Source organism: Dreissena polymorpha, chromosome 8 (assembly GCF_020536995.1).
Source record: "Dreissena polymorpha isolate Duluth1 chromosome 8, UMN_Dpol_1.0, whole genome shotgun sequence".
Lineage (NCBI taxonomy): Eukaryota > Metazoa > Mollusca > Bivalvia > Myida > Dreissenidae > Dreissena > Dreissena polymorpha.
The window spans coordinates 70,186,102-70,211,673 of NC_068362.1; the positions used below are offsets into that span (position 1 = coordinate 70,186,102).

The window sequence follows — 25,572 nt, forward strand, 5'->3', positions numbered from 1 at the left end:
CATTTTGCACCATCGAAAACGAAAGTAGACTGTGTAGTACCATGTTTTTGTCGAAAAAGTAGCGAAATTGTGACAAACTACATACCAGTCAGCCTTTCAAACAAAAAGAAACAATTTAACGTAACGTATTAGGGCGAAAGCAACAATTAACGCAAACGAAAGGTTAAACTCAAATAAGATCCGGATTCGAAAGCGATTTTACCAATCACGATTAGATCCGCGAATCCTCGTTTGGATCCGCGAATCTCGGATATTTCGGATATTCGGTGCAGCCCTACCCCTATGTGCGTGCGGAAATTATGTTGAAAATGTTGAGCATTGCTTCTTTCGTTGCCATACATGCCATTTGCAGCGAATAGCTCTATTTACTGCGCTACGATCTTTTCATCCCTTAAATTGTGAAATGCTCCTTGATGGTAAGCCTTCACTAAATAATGAAAACAACACCATCATTTTTTACGAAGTTAAAAAATATATTATAACGACAAAGCGATTCATTACTTAGCTAACTCTTTTTTGTACCTTTTGCTGGACATGACTTATTTAAACTTAAATGAACAACACACTTATCTTAAATCAAAGATCTATCAATAAACAATGTTAATTTATAGATATTTGATATAATACATCAACAAAGTGTTTGTTTTTGTTTTTGAGCAACACACGCGTCATGCTATCATATAAACGTTGCATATTAAACTCTCGGTCAAATTTGACATGTTTTCCAGCGTACAGTCGATTGGTGTATAGTGGATTTTAGTGAGTAAAGGATAGGTTAAAAGTTTTTTGCAAAATACTTTTATTTATGTTAAGATTTATAGTTTTCTATGAATTGAATACAAAAAGCCTATCATTGTTCAGTCGATTCATGTTTTGTTGACGTGTGTCAATGTTTACAACTGTTTCTTTTTTCGAAAGCAAAACAAGGTCACGTTGTGTACGCACCGTATTTGTGACGAAAGGAAAAGTGCAGACGTATGGTTTCTTGAATTTTGCATATTTTGTTTGGTAAACATAATTTTCATTGATGTAATATTCAAGTATAATGTGTCCTTTACAAAAGTAAGAATGCTCAGAAACCAAATGTATGCGTACCATATAAAATAAGCATGAAAGCTGCAACTCGTGATTTAGTGAATAACGGTCAAGTGCATGGTGACCCATATTCAGGAATGTGGGGATTGTCTCAAACTACATATACACTCAATTGAAGTTGTCCAAAACACGGGTGGTTAGCGTGTGGCTATGATATTTATAAGTAAAAAGCATCGTTTTGAATGAAAAATAATCAAATTATAACGAAAAATCGATTTCTCTGAAAACATTATTCGTCACTATCAATTATAACAAGGTATTCAACTCAAAATGACCCGAATAAAGGATGCATAGCTTTGAACAGCCAATACTTCATCAATTGTGCAGCGATTTCCATGAACTCGGTCTTATTAAACGCAGAAATGAATTTTCTTTCTGGAAATGTACATATCATTCAATATTATTTACAAATGCTTTGTCAAATTTTAATAGATAACACGATACACATGTAATCCGATAAAGACCTAGGCGATCTGGTAATGGCTGAATCAGTGTACAATGACATTCGCGCTGTTAACAAATAATATTTGTCGGAAATTTAAAATCGCTGGCATGTTTCATTAAGAAAGACATTTGTCTTTCGAGGTTTAATGGTTTAATTACTGAATGCAAGTTGTATACGTTGAAATGAGACTCAAAGTCCTTAGCTATCCGTTATACACCAATCGACTGTACATTTAGATTTTATATTTAAACCCCTTCCGTTGTTTTACTGAATTCACCTCACTTTTTTTATAATAGATAATTCGGTCTATTGACGCACCATAATTTATTTCCGGTTCCGATGAAAACAAGCCGAGCTTTCGATTATTTTATTAAATTTTTATATGCACGATGACAGTCGAAGTTTCTGGAACAGTCTTATCAGCGTTATTGTATAATATTTCTTCGGGCCCTGGGAATTCGGTAATAAACTGCTTATGGTGTGATTTGTTTGAGGCATTTCACAGTTAGAAGTAATACCCCGTCCACATACACAGACACCCAGACCAGAGCCTTTGATAATTTTTGCCGTGAGGCAAACATACGATTTTCATAACAAATTAAGGAAAGAAATGCATACACTTCAAAAACACATTAAATTTGCTTGTATTGTTTGTTGCAATAATTCAACTCGCAGGTTTATAACCCAAGGCAGTGGCTAGTCGTACGGCTAGTCAATATAAATTGCCGCCATAGAGTCTTTGGGTTATGGAGGTTTCGGTAAATGACAAGTTCGGTAAATTGATTTATATAGTAAATGCCGTGGAGGTTTCGGTAAATCGGTATAAATAGGGATTATCGCACATTTTGTCGATAAGCGTGTACATTAATTGAGTTCTTTGGCACTAATTAAATTATCTGTTTACCGTATTTTACCATGCATAGCGCGCAGTTTTTTACCTTTAATTTCAAAATAAAAATTCAGTGCGCGTAATACATTGACACAACGCTTTCCTGGTTGCTAAATTGCAAAAATCCATTTCGTAATCGTAAATCTTCACAATTGCCGCCATTTTTTTTATTGCAGAAAACTACACCCTATGATGTTATAGACTGAAGGGGCCGTTGTCGAAACAACAAAAAGCAGGAAAGGGTAGGAATGAACGGGGTAGTAACAGTTTTGACAAAAATTAAAAGATGAAAAAATGTCTTTGTTGGTGTTTTCACACTTCTTCATTGATTGTTCATTAAAAAAATCGAGGTATATCGATTCCCGCGTCGTCGCAGTATTATTTGTTAAAGTTTTTGTTGTCATAAAAACTCGTTGATTTACAACGCAAAACGTCTTATTTGAACTGACGCTAATTATTTCAATCATATTTCTCAACTTCGCTTTTGCTTTGTTTTGATAATTTTATTCCAAAGTTTAATGTTAGCAATTCCGAAAATTTGCACTCTATGTGAATTGACAGTTTGACGACATCAAAGGAAAGCCGCTTCCTGTCTGAAGCAATTAAGCGACAAGTTTCTCGCCAACAAAATTGGCTTCCTTTGTCTAGCAATCAACATGCCGAACCAATCGTGTGTTTGTTCCTCAATGGCAATCGTCCAATTAAATAATAGAAAGTGCAAAGCTCCGCCTTCTAACCTTTTGCAGAGAACGGAGGTGGAGTTAAACGGTTAATTAAGCAAGTGTTATACGTAAGTTGAGTTCCGATTTGCCGAAATTTCTCGACCCTAAGCATTGAAACGACGAATACATTCATCAATGATTTTCCGATCTCTGCATTAATATGCTACCGTGCGAGTATACTACGTAGGTTACAAACCAACAGTAGAGATATAGACTTGTTTTATTTTCTTTCAATAGAGACAAACAAATGATATTTGTCTAATGGCTTTACGCCGATAACACCAACTGAATGGAATTGAGCGTTCGGGTGTATTGTTTGTCTCACTATAAATACTGATCAACTAGACGCAGTGACGGCGCGAAATACCGGGTCAAACTGGATTTAATGGGGAGCATCTCTTAATGGGGAAGGATCCACGGACGATTTGCGTAAAATTGGACATTGCGATGTTGCGGATCTGCAGAAGACTATGTCATACGATGTTGTGAGCGGCAGGTAATAAAAATGTTACACTGTTCAAATGTGAGGAATAGGTAATAGTGGTTCGAATTTAACGCACAGGGGTCTTGAATAAACACGCGCAGGCAATAAGGACATATACGGTGTTCTCGAGAGAATAATCTTAAAATTGTCAAAAATATAGTGCTATGCAACCCATGCTCCTGATCGTATAAACGCTCCCTACTTTAAAACAAAAAATTCAGCGCCCGAAAAACTCAGATTAAATGATTGCGCAATATAAGAATGGCGGCCATTTTCGGCCAAATTTTCAGGTTTTTGGTCTTTAAATATTTTTTTCCTCCATTTTGGCTTTAAAAAAATCGCATGCGCGTTATACATGGGAGCGCGCTATACATGGTAAAATACGGTAAATGTACGGAGTTGATTTTATCAATTTAGAGATGTTTGCAAAGTGTTAATATTAATTATCCAGGCTTGCAACCTATTAATATTCTAATCAAGGGAGGTAAATTATATATTAAAAGTTTATCTTTAGGTCATGATCGTTTTGTATTTTATATATGTTTTTAAACAATTAGTTGATAAAAACCTTAATTAAAGCGTATCAGATAAAAAAATAATAATGTGGCTCTTACAAGACGTGGCCTCCACGTGGCAAAAGCTGGGCAACATATTCATTATGTTGGCAAACTACCTCATGTTTATATAATGAGAAATTTTCGGTGGTTTAAAATACTAAGATCAAATATGTTTGTTTCTTATATAAATAAATTTCTCGCTTCTTTTTCCTACAATCAGGTCAGCACATAAGGTATTATTCTTAAAATAATCTAGATATGTATGTTTAGATCGTGAACATGCTTTAACACTGGTGGCCGAGTTTTTACATACACGATCAGTAACTTTCAAACTGTGAAATCAACAAACGTTTTCCTTCTTTAATCATGTTTACAAAAAAATACTGGTGGTGACATCAACGCACGAGCGTGTTCCGCAAACCTTGGTCTGTACAAGTTGGCCAACCTTCTCAGAGAGGAATCTGAGACAGTTGATCTTCATATACGGCTGGTGAGCCAGCACCTTCTCACGAAGATCAGACGGAAGAAATATGTTGGGATACACGGCAGACTACATCAAGCATGGGATGACTACGAAGAGGAGAAGCTGACAACCACTGATCTACTGAGGATCATCAGCCATATCAATGCCCTGGGACCATCCACACCGGTCCACCACATGCTTGACGCCGACGAGTTTTGAACGATGTGAATGACTGATATGGTTGAAATGTCACATTAAATTGTACTGTGTCATAAATGTATCTCATTTTTATTAGAAATGAAATTAAATTAAATCAGCATGCGGAAAATCTGAATGATAATAATGTGTCGTATTAATATTGTACTGTGTCAAAAATGATTCTTATTAATATGTGACTACTCCCTCATTTTTTTTAAATGACATGATATATTCAAATATGTCCTTTATATATATATATATATATATATATATATATATATATATATATATATATATATATATATATATATTTATTTATCACATTTAATTGTACTGTTTCATAAATGTATCTCATTTTTATTAGAAATGAAATTAAATTAAATCAGCATGCGGAAAATCTGAATGATATATATATGTATATATATATATATTGTATCCATGTTTTACTTGTTGCTTATTTATAATATATGGTAAATAAAACGGATTACAAAGTCAATCAGTTATTACTTTTTTATTCAACGGATTTGTTCAGGCTAAAAATGATATCAGTTATTTTGGCCGTAAAACCCATTGTTCCAGTACAGTAGCCAGGTGCCTGTGTATTAAGTTGATAAGATAGTGATCATCACAGCAGCTTGCTATTACACAGTGTATTCATTCTGCTGGCGTTGTGTTAGATGTCATTTTTATCAGTTTTCAATTATGTGTATCTCTTCGCTTAACTCAACGTTCAATGGCACGCGCACTTAACATAATTATAAAACATAACACTATCATTATATTACTTTTTATTAATTACGTAAACGTATTAGATTTTATATATTGTTCTTTTCTTGTGTTTTTCTCAACCAGAAAGAAATAATAAAACATGTAATATAAAATTCAACATTTGGCTCGTACAAGAGGTGGCCTCCACGTGGCAAGAGCATTGGTTTCATATTCATTATGTTGGCAAACTACCCAATGTTTATATATTGAGAAATTGAGTGTTTATCGGTGGTCTAAAATACTATTGCGCTTTATATTTAAACTGAAATCATTTTTATTAAATCATATTTTACAAGAAACTTTTTTAAATAGCATTAAACTTGATTGAAAATCTTACATTGATTCCGCCATAAATCATTATTTATTATTACTATTATGTTATTTAAATAAAAGTACCAATTATAAAAAAAACAACAGTATTGCGTTATTTAAATCGCAAATTTACCTACAATTTCCTAACAGAATTCGTTTTTCAGAGGTAGCTCATTCTTTTCCCTTAATTCTTTACCGTAGGCATAGCATTAATTACTCAACTCAAAATTAATCCACAGTTTGCAAATAAATGCCCCTAATGTTATTGTAAGCCAATAATAGGTGTCATTAACACCTCGTTGTAGGTATACCACCTCTATAAAAACCAATTTACCGAAACCTCCACGGCATTTACTATATAAATCAATTTACCGAACTTGTCATTTACCGAAACCTCCAGCACCCGAGTCTTTTGATGATTTTTGCTTTGGCAGACTCTTGGCGTCAATAGTCCACTCTTATCTTTTTAATAGCGAAAGTTTTCCTTCTTTGTCTATATTGATGCCCAAGGAATTTGGTGCGCAACATGCAAGCCCCGATATCAGACCGTTAATATCAACGGATTGCAATAATATTTACATACCTGTGTAGATAATTCAGTTCTCAATAATGTTCCGTAAGAATTATGTAATGAATCTTTCAATTTTGCACGCCTGACCAATTTAAATCAACGCACTACTCACATTTCCATTCCAATCGCTGTGCCCGCTGTATACCGCAATAAGATTTTAATCGATGACGCAGCCTATTACACTGTAATGCCTTCTTCTGATTGGTTGATATTTAAATATTTCTTAACATGACGCAAGGTCACTATTTGTATTGTGATTTAAGCAGAAGTTTAATTGAAACAAATTATGCCTTTTAACTTCAATTAGACGCTATTTGAGGTAAAAATGGACTTTTTAACTAAAACTTTATGAGTTGGTTATGTTATTTTGCAATTTTAAGCATATTGATATAATAGCATTGTATTCATTTTTCGTTATGGTTTTTACAGACCGAAGTTTCAGCGTTCAGGTTTAATTTGAACGCGAATTATTTCAGCTAGTCGTACGGCTAGACAAGAGGCTATTGTCTAGCCGTACGGCTCTGTGCGTATAGTCTTTCCTATGGAGATTGTCTAGCCATACGGCTTATAAAGTATAGAATGGTCATTCAGTGCTGTTAATCAGAAATAAGTTTGTTTAAGCTCATAAAAGTTTAAAAATTCTTCATCTGTTACAGCATCCTTTCATGTAATACGGTTGCTTATTTGATTCTTTAATTAGTCCATGTACCTAAAGTAAGGTGTGAAAAACTGTTGTAATGAGTTTGGGCATCGATATTATGATAGCCATCAAAGTTAGGTCCTAAAAATTGAGTTACACAAATAATTTAATTCGGTTTCTAATTTGATTCTTTAATTAGTCGACGTTCCTATGTAAGGCGTGAAAACTGTTTTTAATTAGTTGCATTTATATAAATTATTGTATACATTTGACATTTGCATGTACAATGCGTATCTATTTACTCCATAAATGTGATTTCTATTGATTACTGTAATTGTTGTTTGGCCAAATAACTTACATTTTCATATCTCCCTTGTTTACACCCTTTATATACTATGCACAAATCGGATTTCCGACCTCGACGAAACATAAACCAGACTGCAAATTCCATGATGATGATTGCACAAACTAGTTTAAAGCTAGAAATTTCGGAATCTGCATGTAGATCAATAATTAATCAATATATTTATGTGTTATAACAGCCGTACAGTTAGACAATCTCCATACGAAAAGGCTTTACTAACCGAGCCGTACGGCTAGCCTATTGTCTATCAGCCGTACGGGGCCCTACGACTAGCCACTGCCATAACCCAAAGGGTTGCTGAGTGTTGCAATTAACTGTCTATTTTTCTAAGGTGCACAATTTGATAACCATTGCAAAGGTTAAGCAACACTGAAACTGCAAAAACTTAAGTTTAACTGTGTGAGTGTCTGAAGCACAAACTTGTGGTACCGTTAAACTTTGCGTTAAAGCAAGAATAATAGCTTTTTATTTACTTTGTTATTCTCTCCTATGCGCTATCCACCATATTGGAAAACTGTCGCAATGTAACAGACTCAAAGTGTCGCTATCTGTTAGGTTGCAGTACACCTATCTTTTGCGCATTGTTAATTGTGTTGTAGCCTAAGTCTGTGACCATTTTCGAATATTTACACTGTTCCAAATTTGAATAAAAAATGTCAAAAAGAATATTGTGTTGAAACATATTCGTGTTTTTTAAGGATTAATGGAAACTTCCATTGGTTGCCATTCAGGTAAATTTAATGTTTTTTAGCCCATCTATTTAAAAAAAAAAAAAAAGAGCTAGTGTCATCACCCTGGCGTCGGCGTTGGCGTCCGGGTAAGTTTTGCGTTTAGCTTCACTTTTCTCAGAAAGTATCAATGCTAATGCATTCAAACTTGATACACTTACTTACTATCATGAGGGGACTGGGCAGGCAAAGTAAGATAACTCTGGCGTGCATTTTGACAGAGTTATGTGCCCTTTTTATACTTAGAAAATTGAAAATTTTGGTTAAGTTTTGTGTTTAGGTCCATTTTATTCCTTAAGTATCAAAGCTATTGCTTTCATACTTGCAGCAGTTACTAAATATCATAAGGGGACTGTGCAGGCAAAGTTATGTAACTCTGACTGGCATTTTGACAAAATTATGTGCCCTTTTTATACTTAGAAAATTGAAAATTTGGTTAAGTTTTGTGTTTAGGTCCACATTTTTCCTACAGTATCAAAGCTGTTGCTTTCATACTTGCAACACTTATTAACTATTGTAAGGGGACTGTGCATGCAAAGTTATGTAACTCTGACTGGCATTTGGACGGAATTATGTGCCCTTTATACTTAGAAGGTTGAAAATTTGGTTAAGTTTTGTGTTTTGGTCCACTTTACCTCTAAAGTATCATAGATATTGCTTTCATACTTGGAACACTCGCAAACTATCATAAGGGGACAGTAAAAGGACAAGTTGCATAACTCTGGTTGTCATTTTTACGGAATTATGGCCCTTTTTTGACTTAGTAACTTTGAATATATGGTTAAATTTTGTTTTTCGATCCACTTTACATCCTAAGTATCAAGGCTATTGCTTTCAAACTTCAAATACTTTCATGCTATCATGAGGTTACTGTACCTGGCAAGTTGAATTTTACCTTGACCTTTGAATGACCTTTTCTCTCAAGGTAAAATTATTAAATTTTGCTAAAATTGCCATAACTTCTTTATTTATGATTAGATTTGATTGATACTTTGACAAAACTACTCTTACCTGACATACCACAATAGACTCCACCCAAACCAACCCCCGTGCCCCCCCCACAATTTTTTTTTTTTTGGAACGGTTAAAAAACACACATATTTACTTTTATTATTTTATTTTTGAAATACCGTCCAACCATGGCACCCAAGAATCCCCCCCCCCACGAATTTTTTTTGCATTTTTTTTCCGCATTTGTGGAAGATAATGTAATAAATGTCCACACACACCCACACTATACACCCCTCTTCACTCCACCTCTCCCTCCTTTGTGATTTAAATTGAGAGTCCCTTCACCTTTAAAAAGAAAATAGATGAGCGGTCTGCACCCGCAAGGCGGTGCTCTTGTTTGAAGTTTATTCATAGCTTTCCTTAATTAAAAATGGCGTCTGTTTAGTTATGTGCACTGATCAGCTGTGGTGAATATAATACACCATGAAATACACCCCTGGTGAAGGGGATATGATTGGTTATTGCAATCGGTTAACTATCTTGTTTCGGACAATACAAATTCTGTAGGAGCTTTATCAACAAAAAGAACCTTTCCAGGAAAAAGTCTAGTAATTGGTAATTTCCTAATAAAGCCCCTCCTAAAATTAATGCCCATTTACAAATTTGATTTTCACAGTGCTTATGACTTGAGCTTTTTAACCATCTGCACAAATATTAGATGGGAACAGTTAAATGTTTATAAGTCCTTCTGTTACAGATGGGCTTTCTGCTTGGAGAAATAGTGGAAAACCTAAAGGACACCATCAGTGACTCACAAATTAACAATGTGCATTTGGAGACAAAAATATGTAAGTTGTCATTTCAATCGTTGTCCTTGGTACGTGATCTTAGAACTTACTCTCTGAAAGTATTCCAGATGATTAAGGCCAGTGAACATAAATGTGTCCTGTCACATACTCATTTTGCATCAGAGTTTCGGCAATTTTCATACGTAAATTATTTTCATTGTTCATCAATGCTTTATTATACCCCCACAAACGAAGTTTAGGGGGGTATAAAAGAGTGAACTTGTCTGTCGGTTGCTCTGTCGGTCTGTCTGTCAGTCCATATTAAGTGTCCGCTCTCTAATTCAAGTACTTTTCATCGGATCTTCACCAAACTCTGTCAGAAGTTGTATCTACATGATGTCAAGTTCGAACATGGGTCTTGCCGGGTCAAAAACTTGGTCATGGGGTCACTTAGTGCGTTTTAAACATTCAGCATGTTGTCCGCTCTCTTATTCAAGTAGTTTTCATCCGATCTTCACCAAACTTGGTCAGAAGTTGTATCCAGATGATCTTAAGGCCAAGTTTGAACATGGGCCTTGCCAGGTCAAAAACTAGGTCACGGGGTCACTTAGTGCGTTTTTATGTCCCCCACTCACAATAGTGGGGGACATATTGTTTTGCCCTGTCTGTCTGTTGGTCTGTTTGCTCCAACTTTAACATTTACATTAATTTTTTCAATATTCAAGATAGCAACTTGATATTTGGTATGCATGTGTATCACATGGAGCTGCACATTTTGAGTGGTAAAAGGTCAAGGTCATCCTTCAAGGTCAGAGGTCAAATATATGTGGCCAAAATCGCTCATTTTATGAATACTTTTGCAATATCGAAGATAGCATCTTGATATTTGGCATGCATGTGTATCTCATGGAGCCGCACATTTTGAGTGGTGAAAGGTCAAGGTCATCCTTCAAGGTCAAAGGTCAAACAAATAATAAAAAAAATCAAAGCTACGCAGAAGGGGACAGTGTTTCTGACAAACACATGCCGCACATTTTGAGTTGTGAAAGCTTAAGGTCAAGGTCATCCTTCAAGGTCAAAGGTCCAAAAAAATTAATTCAAAGCGGTGCAGAAGGGGACATAGTGTTTCTGACAAATACATTTCTTGTTTAACATTCAGCATGGTGTCCTCTCTCTTATTCAAGTAGTTTTCATTCGATCTTCACCAAATTTGGTCAGAAGTTTTATCTAGATAATCTGAAGGCCAAGTTCGAACATGGACCATGCCAGTTCAAAAACTAGGTCACAGGGTCACTTAGTATGTTTTACACATTGAGCATGGTGTCCGCTCTCTATTTCAAGTAGTTTTCATCTGATCTTCACCACACTTGGTCAGAAGTAGTAACTAGATGATGTGTAGGTCAAGTTCGAACATGGGCCATGCAGGGCAAAAACTAGGTCACGGGGTCACTTAGTGCGTTTTAAACATCACCATGCTGTCCGCTCTCTAATTCAAGAAGTTTTTATCCAATCTTCACCAAACTTGGTCACAAGTTTTATCTAAATGATCTCTAGGGCAAGTTTTAATCTGGGTCATGACGGGTCAAAAACAAGGTCACTGGGTCACTTAGTGTGTTTTTAGCTCATCTATTTTTTGAAAAAAAAATATGAGCTATTGTCATCACCTTGGCGATGGCGTTGGCGTCGGTGTCCTTTTAAGTTTTGCATTTAGGTCCACTTTTCTCAGAAATTATCAATGCTATTGCATTCAAACTTGGTACACTTACTTACTATCATGAGGGGACTGGGCAGGCAAAGTTAGATAACTCTGGCGTGCATTTTGACTGAATTATGTGCCCTTTTTATACTTAAAAAATTGAAAATTTTGGTTAAGATTTGCTATTAGGTCCACTTTTTTCAGAAAGTATCAATGCTATTGCATTCAAATTTGGTTCACTTACTAACTATCATGAGGGGACTGGGCAGGCAAAGTTAGATAACTCTGGCGTGCATTTTGACAGAATTATGTGCCCTTTTTATACTTAGAAAATTGAAAATTTTGGTTAAGTTTTGTGTTAAGGTCCATTTTATTCCTTAAGTATCAAAGCTATTGCTTTCATACTTGCCACACTTACTAACTATCATAAGGGGACTGTGCAGGCAAAGTAATGTAACTCTGACTGGCATTTTGACAGAATTATGTGCCCTTTTTATACTTAGAAAATTGAAAATTTGGTTAAGTTTTGTGTTTAGGTCCACTTTATTCCTACAGTATCAAAGCTATTGCTTTCATACTTGCAACACTTATTAACTATCATAAGGGGACTGTGCAGGCAAAGTTATGTAACTCTGACTGGCATTCGGACGGTATTATGGGCCCTTTATACTTAGGAAATTGAAAGTTTGGACAGAATTATGGCCCTTTTTTTACTTAGTAACTTTGAATATATGGTTGAATTTTGTGTTTCGATCCGCTTTGCTTCTTAAGTATCAAGGCTATTGCTTTCAAACTTCAAATACTTTCATGCTATCATGAGGTTACTGTACCTGGCAAGTTGAATTTTACCTTGACCTTTGAATGACCTTGACTCTGAAGGTAAAATTATTAAATTTTGCTAAAATTGCCATAACTTCTTTATTTATGATTAGATTTGATTGATACTTTGACATAACTACTATTACCTGACATAACACAATTAGGGCTGTCATGATACGCCGTGAGCGTACTGCGGTATATCGTGGTACGGCAACACTGTATCACGGTATGTACCGCGATATTTTACAGAATATGTATCTGTGAAGAAAACAGCAGAATAACAAGTTTTACAAACTTTATTAAACTCAATAATCAGAAAACACTGGTATCATAGTATGACTAGAAACTGTAAAAGAAACTGTAATAATCTTGATAGAAGTAGTCATTATTATTGTTTGCGTCTTTTTCTAAAATGTCCCCGATGTTGTTTACAATAGATGTGACTACGATCTGTGTAAATCGAACGCTTCAAGGGCATGTTCAAAATGCGGAGTCAGCGGGCCCAGTATTGAAAATCCGTAGCGTTCTGACTCTTCCTCGACTTATTCAGAATCTTAAGATAACATGATTCGGAAGTGCCATGCTTTGAACGATCGATATACTAAAGAAAGAAAATAAGAAATAGAATAAACATCTTTTGGATAATTATGAACTTATTTGCAAAGGAAATTGTCCCTAATTCCAAGAAAGGTACGGACCTATACATCGCCGTATTTTAAACGTGAAAGTTAGATATAAACATCTACGAGTGGAAGCGCTTGCTTGACCTGGATATTAACGGATTATTTATTTAGCCCTTTTGAATCGCTTCTACATTTTTCAAAACGACATCTATATCAAAATAATTCTGTAATGTATTTATATCTGTGCTAATATAATAATATAAAAAAAACTGGTGCGGCAACGCCATACCGCGGTGCGATTTTTTTCACGACACGCACCGCGAAATACTGATATATCGGTGAATCGTGACAACCCTAACCACAATAGACTCCACCCAAACCATCCCCCGTGCCCCCCCTCCCCCTCCCCCCCCCCATTTTTAAACGATTAAAAACACAACTATTTATTTTTATTATTTTATGTTTGAAATACCGTCCAACCATCGCACCCAAGAATCCCCCCCCCCCCCCCGCCTCCCCCAACCCGAATCCCCCCCCCCCCCTAATTTTTTTGTTTGCATTTTTGGAAGATAATGTTATAAATGTCCACACCCTCACACTATACACCCCTCTTCACTCCACCCCTCCCTCCTTTGTGATTGAAAATGAGAGTCCCTTCACCTTTAAAAGAAAATAGATGAGCGGTCTGCACCCGCAAGGCGGTGCTCTTGTTTAACATTCAGCATGGTGTCCGCTCATTAATTCAAGTAGTTTACATCCGATCTTCACCAAACTTGGTCAGAAGTTTTATAGAGATAATCTTAAGGCCAAGTTAGAACATGGGCCTTTCTGGGTCAAAAACTAGGTCAAGGGGTCACTTAGTCCTTTTAAAAATTGAGCATGGTGTCTGCTGTTTTTTGTGAAGACGACATGCAAAATATTATGTGTCAATGGGGCATGTGGGGGTATTCGTCACGTCTGTGACAAAGCTCTGGTTGAGGCTGTCTTTTTGTAAACTTAACGCATTTGCTTAATGCAAATAGTTCGCACAGGCTAATCAGGAACAACATTTTTTTGCTTTTATGTGATTTTTGTTGAAAGAAAGTCAAAAGTGTAAAGTCGAGGCGGAAAGTGTCGTCTCTTATAAGCCCTTGCAGAATACACATGCTAATCTAGGAACATGCATTTAGACTGGTTTTACCAGTGTTGCTCAAGGTTGGGAAATCCCTCAATATTCCTACAATGGCATTGACTTAAGTATAAAAACCACACAATTGAAGTTAATATCGCCCCCTTGGTGCAAAAAGGCACCATGTAACATTGAAATAAGAACATGGTGCCTTTTTGCACCAATTGGGAGATCTGTAAAGCTGCCTTGACATTAATATGTAAACCAGCATGGATGCCAATAATTATGTAGATCACCATCTACTAACTACATTAATATGTTAACCACCATCAACGTAAATATGTAAACCACCATGAACATTTATATGTTTATCACTATTGACATTACAAAAATAAACCAGCATTGACATTAATACTGTATGCAAACTACCAATGACATTAATATGTAATTGTTTATCACCATTAACATGTAAACAATTCTGTTGACTAAGTATTAAAACACCGCTTTCAGTTGTATAAAATTCAAATGCTTAATCCAATACGGACCAATAGCATTTTGTCCAAACTGAGTTCTTTATGAGCTGCGCTCTGTGAAAATGGGGTTAAATGCATGGGGGTAAAGTGTCGTCCAATAATATTAGCCTGTGCAGTTTGCACAGGTTAATCAGGGACTACTCAGTTTTAATAATATTTTTCGTTCAAAGGAAGTCTTCCCTGATTAGCCTGTGTGAACTGCACTGGCTAATCTGGGACAACACTACGCATAGGCATTAACTCTTACAGTGCGAGAACCAAATTTTGAAGGCATGTGCGAACAGTTTGGATACAGATGAGACGCCACAGAACGTGGCGTCTCATCAGGATCCAAACTGTTTGCTATTCTGATAGTATTCTTTGAAAAAAATCGAAGAAAATGCTAATTTTAGAAATTTAGCAGACAACATTTTAGCAGACGACAAATTTCCCAGCATGCAAAGGGTTAAACCCTCTTCTCACACAGCACGCCCATATTGTAACTGTTATCACTGAAATAGCTATATGAAGTTAAAGTATTGTGACTTATTTATTATTTAGCAATAATATCAACAGTTACACATTAACCTTTTTTATTTCAGATGTGTATGACAGTGTACAGTGTTCAAGTAACTGGTTGTGTTACAGCAATCAAAAAGATACCCTAAATAAAATTATAACAGCGCTGCAGTCTTCCAGAGATCAGGTTAGCTATAAGTCATACTGGTGTGAGATAAGAATGATGAATCCACTAAGAATTTATTATTTCAGCTAAAACTTTTAGTTGACAACAAATAATTCTATCAACTGTTAGTATTTAATAATATGTCTTGTAGAATGTAGAAAGATGTAACTTTTATTGTTTTAGAAATTCAGTATTTATTCAAAGTGATTGTTTTCGTAAAATAGTGTTTTTTTAAAGCTTGTTCTTAAAGGCATTTTATAATGGCTCTATCTTGATATGCATATTACAACTTGAGGCTTCATTAAAATTGTGAATGTCTCTGGTGGTAAACACTTTTAAACTGAAAATAAAGAAAAGATACTCTAGTAGAATGTGTATCACGTTGGTTTACTATATTCTTGTATTATGTTTTATTTTATTTGCATTCGTTAACTTCTCATAATTGTATTATGTTAACACACATGCTTAGAATCTCAAGTTTTGTTTCCATTTTCCCAATAGAAGATAATTGGTTGGTACAGCTTTCGTCGTAACTCCAGCTTGCGGCCATCATTTCGTGAGAGGCTGACTCACAAGGACCTACTTGAGTCTCTACAGATTGACGAGAACCAATTCCTCTTCCTGTTGGCTTCCGAAAAAGCAAAGGCCAACATGTCCACTCTGAAGTTTGACCACTGTTTTCTGCATTGTGTTGAAAGGTATGTATTTACTAAAGCAATTAAGAATCTCAAGTATTATACTGTATAGTAATAAGTTGTACAAAAACAGTCAATCTCACCATAGTTCATAAAAAATGGTTTCATTGTAATAAAAAAACTATGATTCAGACTTATATAAAATATGTTTTATTAAATCTTAAAAATAGATGTTTATAATATTTAAGTCAATTATAGTTTCTTTATCCTTTCTTAGAAGTTTAAGTACATAGGAATTGTGATTCTGTGTTGAGTATTGATAATTGTTCAACAGTTATAAGCAGAAAAATCAGTGTCAGTCAACTATATTGCATGCGTTTAGTTTTTCTCTGTGAAGTACCAGTACTTGATCAAATGATCTTTCTTAAGAATGCCTCCCAAATGGGGATCTAACAGGAGACCTTACCTTCTTTAATGTTTAATTCTGGATGCTATTACCATTACTTGATATGGATCATTATAGTGTTTTGTTGTCAACACAGCAAATTCAAGAAGTTGCCGATATCAGTGCTCAATCTTGGAGACACTACTGCTACTGAATACCGTCATGGGACCAGCCACACGGCGCTGACACATCAGGGTTCCTTGAACTGCATCATGCAAAAACATCAGTATGTTGTAATAATTGTTAATAATAATGTTTTGCTAAAAAAATGTTTTAATAGGGCCTGAGTAAAGTTATGGTTTCCATCCGTCTGTTTATTTTAAAACTTTTTCACTGTTTGTTATGCATATGTTTTGTAAACTGGTCTTGGTGGATAAGTTTGTTGGAATAGAAAAGTCATGCTTAATAAATAATGGTGTCATTATATAATTTTTAGCTTGGCTGTTTTCGGAGAAAACCCGAGCTATTGTCATAGTCAGCTCATCGTCCGCCGTCCGCCGTAGGCGTCGTGCTAAAACCTTAACATTGGCCATAACTTATTTAATATATAAGATAGCAACTTGATATTTGGCATGCATGTGTATCTCATGGAGCTGCACATTTTGAGTGGTAAAATTTCAAGGTGGACATCATCCTTTAAGGTCTAGGGTCGAAAAAACAAAATCAAGAGAAGTAATAAGCTTTAAATGGACATAGTTATCTGACCTGCCCACGTATATATTTTTGTTAAATAAATCCAAGCGGCGCAGAAGGCAGCATTGTGTTTATGACAAACACATTGTGGTAAAACGTCAACGTCAAGGTCATCCTTCAAGGTCTACATTAAAAATTACACTTTTAAGGAAAGTAATAAGCATTAAAGGGAGAATTATTCAATATTGAACATAGCCACTTTATATATTTGGGCATGCATGTGTATCTCATGGAGCTGCACATTTTGAGTGGTGAATCTACAGTCACGGTAGTGGCTTTTAATTATTTGCTACTAAAAATAGAGATTTGTTAGAGACAATTATTTTCAAGGGAAGTAATTTATATAATTATAAATCTCATATTATATATTTCCTTACCAAGAATTGAAGTTCTTTTCACAGTTACTGTACAGATGTATTATTTTGATTATTTATAACTCAAATGATTGATTTGTCAAAGGTTTTTTTTTAATGATATAATTATAATTTCTTTCATGTACTTAGTTGTTAATAGTAGTGTTCATTACATACCCGTGGACTTATGTCCATAGATACATGATGACTTCTGGCTATGATCTCTTTGATAAACCACAGGCCTTGGTTGTCAGTGATTTCTGACTTGGTGATTTTTGACTGTCTACAGACTCCCCCCTCCCCAGTTGGATTGGACAAAATCCAAGGGAAGTAAAAAGCTTTAAAGGGAGATGATTTCTATACCTACCAGATTATAAATAGAAATTTTATTTCAAAGTGGCGCAGTAGGGGGCATTGTGTTTCTGACAAACACATCTCTTGTTGGGTCACTAGGTCAAATGTCAAGGTCACTGTGACCTCTAAAAAAAAAAATTCTGACAAGTTTTCGCAGCCAAGCGTGGCACCCGTTATGCGGTGGTCTTGTTCTGTTTGGCTTCATTGAAGAGCAATTTTTAGCTCGACTATTATATATGAAATATATATAGTGGAGCTATCCTACTCACTCCGGCGTCGGCGTTCCCGTTGGCGTTTGCGTGCAAATGTAAAAGTTTGCGTACTACCCCAAATATTTTCAATGTCCTTTGACATATTGCTTTCATATTTTGCATACTTGTTTACCAACATGACCACAACCTTTAAATAAGAGCAAACAACTGTATCAAGCATTTTGACAGAATTATGGCCCCTTTTATACTTAGAAAATACATATTATTGATAAATCTATGTTAAAGTTTGCGTACTACCCCAAATATTTCCTGTGTCCCTGGACATATTGCTTTCATATTTTGCATACTTGTTCACCATCATGACCCAAACCTAAAAACAAGAGCAGACAACTGTATCAAGCATTTTGACAGAATTATTGCTCCTTTTTTAATATGCTTAGAATATGCATATTATTGATAAATCTATGTTAAAGTTTGTGTACTACCCCAAATATTTCCTGTGTCCCTTGACATATTGCTTTCATATTTTGCAAACTTGTTAACCAACATGACCCCAACCTATAAACAAGAGCAGACAACTGTATCAAGCATTTTGACAGAATTATGGCCTCTTTTATACTTAGAATATGCATATTATTGATATATCTATGTTAAAGTTTGACAAAACAACACTTATCTAACATATCACAATGCACTCCACCCAAATCATACCCCACACCCCCCCCCTAGAACCCCCACACCCCCACCCACCCCCATTTATTGTTCTTTCTTATTTTTGAAAGATCATCTATTAAATGATCACACACCCACATTATGCCCCCCTCTCCCCCCACCCCCACCCCCCCCAAAAAAAAATTTATTTTTACTAGTATTTCATATTGTTGAAAGATCATCTATTAAATGATCACACACCCACATTATACCCCCCCCCCCCTTTCCATGATGGCTTACGATATACTGTAAAGCACTCAAATAGTCGAGCGCTGTCCTCTGACAGCTCTTGTTTATTTGCTGCATTAATTCAGAAACCAAGAAATAGTTGTTATAGTGAATGGTTAACCCTTTCAGTGCGGGAACCGAATTTTAAAGGCCTTCGCAAACAGTTTGGATCCAGATGAGACGCCACAGAGACGTCTCATCTGGATCCAAACTGTTTGCTATTCTGATAGTATTCTTTGAAAAAAATGAAGAAAATGCTTATTTTACAAATTCAGCAGACGACATTTTAGCAGACGACAAATTTCCCAGCATGCAAAGGGTTAATGCAGGCATGTTGTTAAACTTGGAGGGATCCATGTAAAAATGTTAAGATTTTAAATTTTCCTATAAAGCACTTTAGTAGATAGCTCAATCTATAATACCTCAACTCATGTGAACATTTCATAACAAAAAATTGTAGTCAAAAGATATTTATTTAACCATTTGCAAATTTGTTGAGAGTAACTAATTTAGCAAATGGCAAAAAAGCTGTGATTTATTTCACATTATCCTCCAGAGGCCTTTCTATGATCATTCTTAATCAGAGTTTGCATTTTGTAAACTATTATGTATTCTTTCATGAACTCAGCAGTCAAAGTTTTAGTCGAAAATACTGTGCCAAAAATATTAATCTGCTTATATTTGTGTTACAGAGAGAAATTCCTGAAGTCAACTGGGATGGTCGCAGTGGACAATGTGAAAGCACTCAATGTGGATATTAGCAGAAGCCTGGACGTATGTAACTGTGTTTTGTCTGCATGTTATTTTTGTTTGCCATTCAACGATGGAAGTTAAAGTGTGCAAAAATATTTTTCAAATTTAAGCGATCTTTCAAATGCCTGTTTTAGTCATCATGACCTGGTTACTTCTACGGATTTGCCATTATTTCTACTATGGCCAGAATTTTTTAATAAAATGATTCTCCGATTTTTTTTTTAAAGTGTCCAGTCGGAGGAGGGAAAAAAATAGATGGTGACCAAAATTGCAAAAATGCACTTATTTAAACGAGAATATATAATTGCCCGGATTTCTTTTTTAATCGTCAATATTTTCCGGAACCACATTGCCAACTGTTTGTCCACTGTGATTGGCGTCATAAACCACAAGTCCAAGCCAAAACACCATGGTGGTGTGGCCACAATCGTGCATGTTTTCATAAAAATGATCGATGTCACGAAAGCGCTTATGATACATTCACATGTGAAAACGGTTAACGCTTTATATAAATTACTTGTCTAAAACCCGGCACCAGTTTCGTGTCTTAAAGCCTGCTTTTAGCACCCGAAAAAAAAATCCCAGATTGAAGATGTTTTTGTTTTTTTTGGTTTCTCAAAAAATAGAGTCGGCAGGTTGGAGAGTCATATTATTAAAATATTCTGGCCTATGGCTAAACTACGCACCAAGGATTGTTACAGATCACAATGGTCAAATTTCGTTTTTATGCTCCCCGAAATAAAATTTTGGCGGAGCATATAGTTGCCAGTTTGTCCTTCCTTACTTCCTTCCGTCACGCTTTTGCTACCGTTTCTCATAGCGCCTTCAATACTTAACTGATCTTTTTCATATTTGACATGTAGGTACCTTGCATGGACCTCTACCTTTTGATGAGGTTTGAGGTCACTGGGGTCAAGGTCACCGAGGCTTATAATAGATTTTTCCGTCGCACTTTTGTTACAGTTTCTCATAGCACCTTCAATACTTTACCGATCTCTTTCATATTTGGCATGTAGGTACCTTGCATGGACCTCAACCCTTTGATGAGGTTTGGGGTCACTGGGGTCAAGGTCAAGGTCACTGAGGCTAATGAAAGATTTTTCCGTCACATTTTTGTTACAGTTTCTCATAGCACCTTCAATACTTTATCAATCTCTTTCATAATTGGCATGTAGGTACCTTGCATGGACCTCTACCTTTTGATGAGGTTTGAGGTCACTGGGTTCAACGTCAAGGTCACCGAGGCTAAAATAATAGATTTTTTTAGGTGGTTATTAACACATAGATTGACAAAGCACATCATCGGGGAGCATCCATCAGTTTCACTGATATTCTTGTTTTAAATAGTTTTCACTTTGCTGGGAGCGTAACTTGTCCAGCGCGAATGGATTTGAAATTTACTTTACTAAAGTGATCAGCATGATGAGACTGAGTGTCACATGCAAAAACAAGGTCACTGGGTCAAAGGTCAATGTCACAAATCAAGGTCAATGTTAAATCATAGTTTCGAGTAAATTAAGGAGTTTGAAAGAACTTTGCAATAGTTACTGGGTAGCGCACATACTATTGAACATTCCACAGGTTGAAGGCCAAGGTCACAATGTAAGTTGAATGGTTCCCTAATTTTTATTTACGGATGTATTTTTTGACAATCTAAATCATGTTTAAATTAACTATAAAAACGTGGAGGACCTGGTTTTCATTGCGTTGAAATGTTTCTTTTTTAAATTTCAGCGTCTTAGTAAACTGGTTATTGAAAGTGAGAAGCAAAAGAATGAGCTTGAAAAGGAATTGCGCCAACTAAAGCACCAAATATCTCACAGGCAGGGACAAATTACTGCTAGTACTGGTATATCAGGTACAGATTACTCCTATTAATACCTGTATTTAAGGTATAGTACATGTGTTTAAGGTACAGTTTAGCATAATCTTTTCAATGTTTGTCACAGAGCAAATTAACTTTGCCGATTGACGTTTAAATGACATGAAAACTCTGCCTTTGTTGGAATTCATAAATGATACTAGTATTACTAGTTAATTATTGCATGGATGGAAATGTTTTCAATTATTTAAAACATTTTCCATTCTGTAAGTGTTTCAAGCTAAAATGTGTGCTGATATTGTCAGTGACCTATTTTACTTTAATTTATACTTATGGCAATACCCGGTAGTAAAGCGCTTATACTTAGGGTATTGATATCAGTTGCAGTAAAACCAAGCCACAGTGTAAGTTCGCCAACAGTAGATGAATTACTGTTCATGGACACTGCAGATTCCGAATCTAGCGCCTCAGAATGTAACTCCTTCAATGCTAGTTCTGAATATTGTTCTGGAAAATCTCCAGAAGACCATAGTAGATCAGCAATTCAATCTGATGACGACATACTAAATCCTTTGTACAAGATAAAGCATACAACAAGGGGAAGTAATCATAGGAATTACGACAAGTCATCGCCTGAAGTTGAGCCGTCTTCATCACCAGTGTACTGATGGCACAGATTTTTCACATTTTGATTCTGTGGTCATAAAATGCAGCATGTTTAAGTTTGCTTGTTAAAAGCAATTTACGTGGTACTGGTAATAATGGAGGAGACAGTGTATTCTTCAATTTGTGCAGACAAGAACTTGACTTGAAGTTTGTGTGCAATAAATCATTGTGTGTGGCAGTGAAATGTTTGTAAGTTACTTTGAAGGAAAGTTAATATGAGGATATTGCATAATTGCTTGTATTCTACTAAGGTTTAGCTTTTTTGCCTACAGTTCTCATAGGGGGCTTTGAGGATTCTGTGATGTCTGTGGTCCTTCAGTTCTATAGGTGCATGTCTAGTTTCCACAAATGAGTACTCCATAATCCCTTGACAGATTTTAATTGATTTTAACAGGAATGATCCATGGTTGACCAATTTTGAAAAGTGTATACATTTTTCTGGTCTGTTATGTTTATTGGTCAACAGAGCTATGCTTATATGTGTCGCGTTCTGAGAAAACATGGCATAATGCATGTGCGCAAAGTGTTGTCCCAGATTAGCCTGTGCAGTGCAGTTCCTGGGGTCTTAATACGTTTTTATGCCCCTCTTTGAAGAAGAGGGGGTATATTGTTTTGCTCATGTCGGTCCGTCTGTAGGTCCGTCCACCAGATGGTTTCCGAATGATAACTCTAGAACGCTTAGGCCTAGAACCATCAAACTTCATAGGTACATTGATCATGACTGGCAGATGACCCCAATTGATTTTCAGGTCACTAGGTCAAAGGTCAAGGTCACAGTGACTCAAAATAGTAAAAAGGTTTCCGGATAATAACTCAAGAATGCTTAGGCCTAGGATCATGAAACTTCATAGGTACATTGATCATGACTGGCAGATGACCCCTATTGATTTTCAGGTCACTAGGTCAAATGTCAAGGTCACAGTGACTTGAAATAGTAAAATGGATTCCGGATGATAACTCAAGAATGCTTACGCCTAGGATCATGAAACTTTATAGGTACATTGATCATGACTGGCAGATGACCCCTATTGATTTTCAGGTCACTAGGTCAAATGTCAAGGTCACAGTGACTTGAAATAGTAAAATAGATTCCGGATGATAACTCAAGAATGCTTACGCCTAGGATCATGAAACTTCATAGGTACATGTACATTGATCATGGCAGATGACCCCTATTGATTTTCAGGTCACTAGGTCAAAGGTCAAGGTCACAGTGACTCAAAACAGTAAAATGGTTTCCAGATAACTCAAGAATGCTTACGCCTAGGATCATGAAACTTTATAGGTAGATTGGTCATGACTGGCAGATGACCCCTATTGATTTTCAGGTCACTAGGTCAAAGGTCAAGGTCACAGTGATTCATTAATTGTGTTTGTCCAAAACTTAAACCTTGGTTAAATTTTTGCATCTAAAATGTTTTCCGGAGGATAACTCAAGGATGCTTAGGCCTAGGATCATGAAACTTTATAGGTACATTGATCATGACAGGCAGATGACCCCTATTGATTTTCAGGTCACTATGTCAAAGGTCAAGGTCACATTGACTCGAAACAGTAAAATGGTTTCCTGATGATAACTCAAGAATAATAAGGCCTAGGATCATGAAACTTCATAGGTACATTGATCATGACTGGCAGATGACCCCTATTGATTTTCAGGTCACTAGGTCAAAGGTCAAGGTCACAGTGACAAAAAACGTATTCACACAATGGCTGCCACTGCAACTGACAGCCCATATGGGGGGCATGCATGTTTTACAAACAGCCTTTGTTATATTAAACATAAAATGTTACCATTATGAGGCAAGAAGTATTCCTAACATGGCTTTGGTGCAACTCTGTTAACAATCAAGATGTTATTTGTTTTTGCCCTTTCATCATTGCACTTGCTATGAACATGTTCTATTAACCCATTTATGCCTAGCGTCTAGAAAAAAGGCCTTGGCAAACAGCGTAGACCCAGATGAGAGGCCACATGATGCGGCGTCTCATCTGGGTCTGCGCTGTTTGCTTAAAGGAATTTCTGTACAAAATATTCTTAATACAGAAATAAATATACTAGACATCCCTTATTTTGGAAATAAATTGATCCAATTTAGAAGGATGGGAGTGTCCACTAGGCATAAATGGGTTAATTTCGTGACTGATCTCTAAAATAGTCTGAGAAAAACCACAAATGCTGTCAAGAACAGTACTTCCAGGGAGCCAATGAGGGCCTACGAATCACTGGTTAAAAATAAGTTTTAATAAACAAGTTTTTTTGTTCAATAACTGTGAAGGAACTGCTATCATGCGTAATATAAAGGCCTACTTAACTTGGGTTTTTGCAAAGCGGCTATTTCTGTATAGTTTCATGCTCTATTAATTTTATGAAACTAGTTTGAATGCATCAATTCCATAGAAGTTTGCGTTACCCAATTACTGTAAGTATGATGTTAAGAGTATTCTCATATAAAATAAACATGATCTCAAAACAATAAAAAAAGCATGCATTATAATCTTGCTATGAATTCCACCGTAAAATTATTGATATTTAGTCCCTTATGTTAAATTGTTATTATGTAAATAAAGGTTGTTTAAAACTTACTTATTTGTCACTTATAACTCAGTTACTGGTAGTTATGACAAAATCTAGTTTGAAATCATTCTGTGAATGAACAGCTGGTTGGAATTTCATGAGGAAAATTCACATTCTTTAGCTCGCCTGTCACGAAGTGACACGGTGAGCTTATGTGATCGTGTGATGTCCGGCGTCCGTTGTGCGTGCATCCGTCAACAATTTGTTTGTGTAGACAGTGGAGGTCACAGTTTTCATCCAATCTTTATGAAATTTGGTCAGAATGTTTAACTTGATGAAATCTGGGTTGGGTTTGTATTTGGGTCATCTGGGTAAAAAAAAGGTCAAATAAAAGAAAAACCTTGTGTAGACAATACAATAGAGGTCACAGTTTTCATCCAATCTTTATGAAATTTGGTCAGAATGTTTATCTTGATCAAATCTGGGTTGGGATTGAATTTGGGTTATCTGGGGTCAGAAACTAGGTCACTAGGTGAAATAATAGAAAAACCTTGTGTAGACAATAGAGGCCACAGTTTTCATCAGATCTTTATGAAATTTGGTCAGAATGTTTATCTTGGTAATATATGGATTGTGATTGTATTTGGGTCATCTGGGGTCAAAAACTAGGTCACTATTTCAAATAATAGAAAAACCTTTTGTAGACAATAGAGGTCACATTTTTTAATTCAATCTTTATGACATTTGGTCAGAATGTTTATCAT

At 35.8% G+C, this 25,572-nt stretch overlaps 1 protein-coding gene across 4 annotated transcripts; it reads left to right on the forward strand.

The window, feature by feature from the left end:
• Nucleotides 1-1,853: 1,853 nt before the first annotated feature.
• On the forward strand, nt 1,854-24,876 carry LOC127843266 (BRCA1-A complex subunit Abraxas 1-like). 4 transcript variants are annotated; one of them, XR_008032188.1, is made up of 9 exons: nt 1,854-2,001; nt 9,945-10,035; nt 15,336-15,439; nt 15,920-16,116; nt 16,596-16,724; nt 19,742-19,823; nt 21,537-21,660; nt 22,006-23,431; nt 23,907-24,876. XR_008032188.1 is itself a non-coding variant. In XM_052373145.1 (8 exons), exons 1-8 carry the CDS (start codon nt 1,930-1,932, stop codon nt 22,290-22,292), a joined length of 1,086 nt encoding a protein of 361 aa, XP_052229105.1. In that variant the 5' UTR covers nt 1,854-1,929; the 3' UTR covers nt 22,293-24,876. The 4 variants fall into 4 exon arrangements, 1 of the variants encoding a protein (XP_052229105.1); XR_008032187.1 differs by having other exon boundaries at nt 22,006-23,329; nt 23,477-24,876; XR_008032186.1 differs by having other exon boundaries at nt 22,006-23,141; nt 23,287-24,876.
• Nucleotides 24,877-25,572: the final 696 nt, after the last annotated feature.

Excerpts from the sequence above, each read along its gene's own strand:
- LOC127843266 (XM_052373145.1), top strand. The coding sequence starts at position 1,930 with ATGACAGTCGAAGTTTCTGGAACAGTCTTATCAGCGTTATTGTATAAT. Across the intron at positions 15,440-15,919 it reads TGCAGTCTTCCAGAGATCAG|AAGATAATTGGTTGGTACAG; the intron begins GTTAGCTATAAG and ends TTTTCCCAATAG. Across the intron at positions 16,725-19,741 it reads TGCATCATGCAAAAACATCA|AGAGAAATTCCTGAAGTCAA; the intron begins GTATGTTGTAAT and ends TTTGTGTTACAG.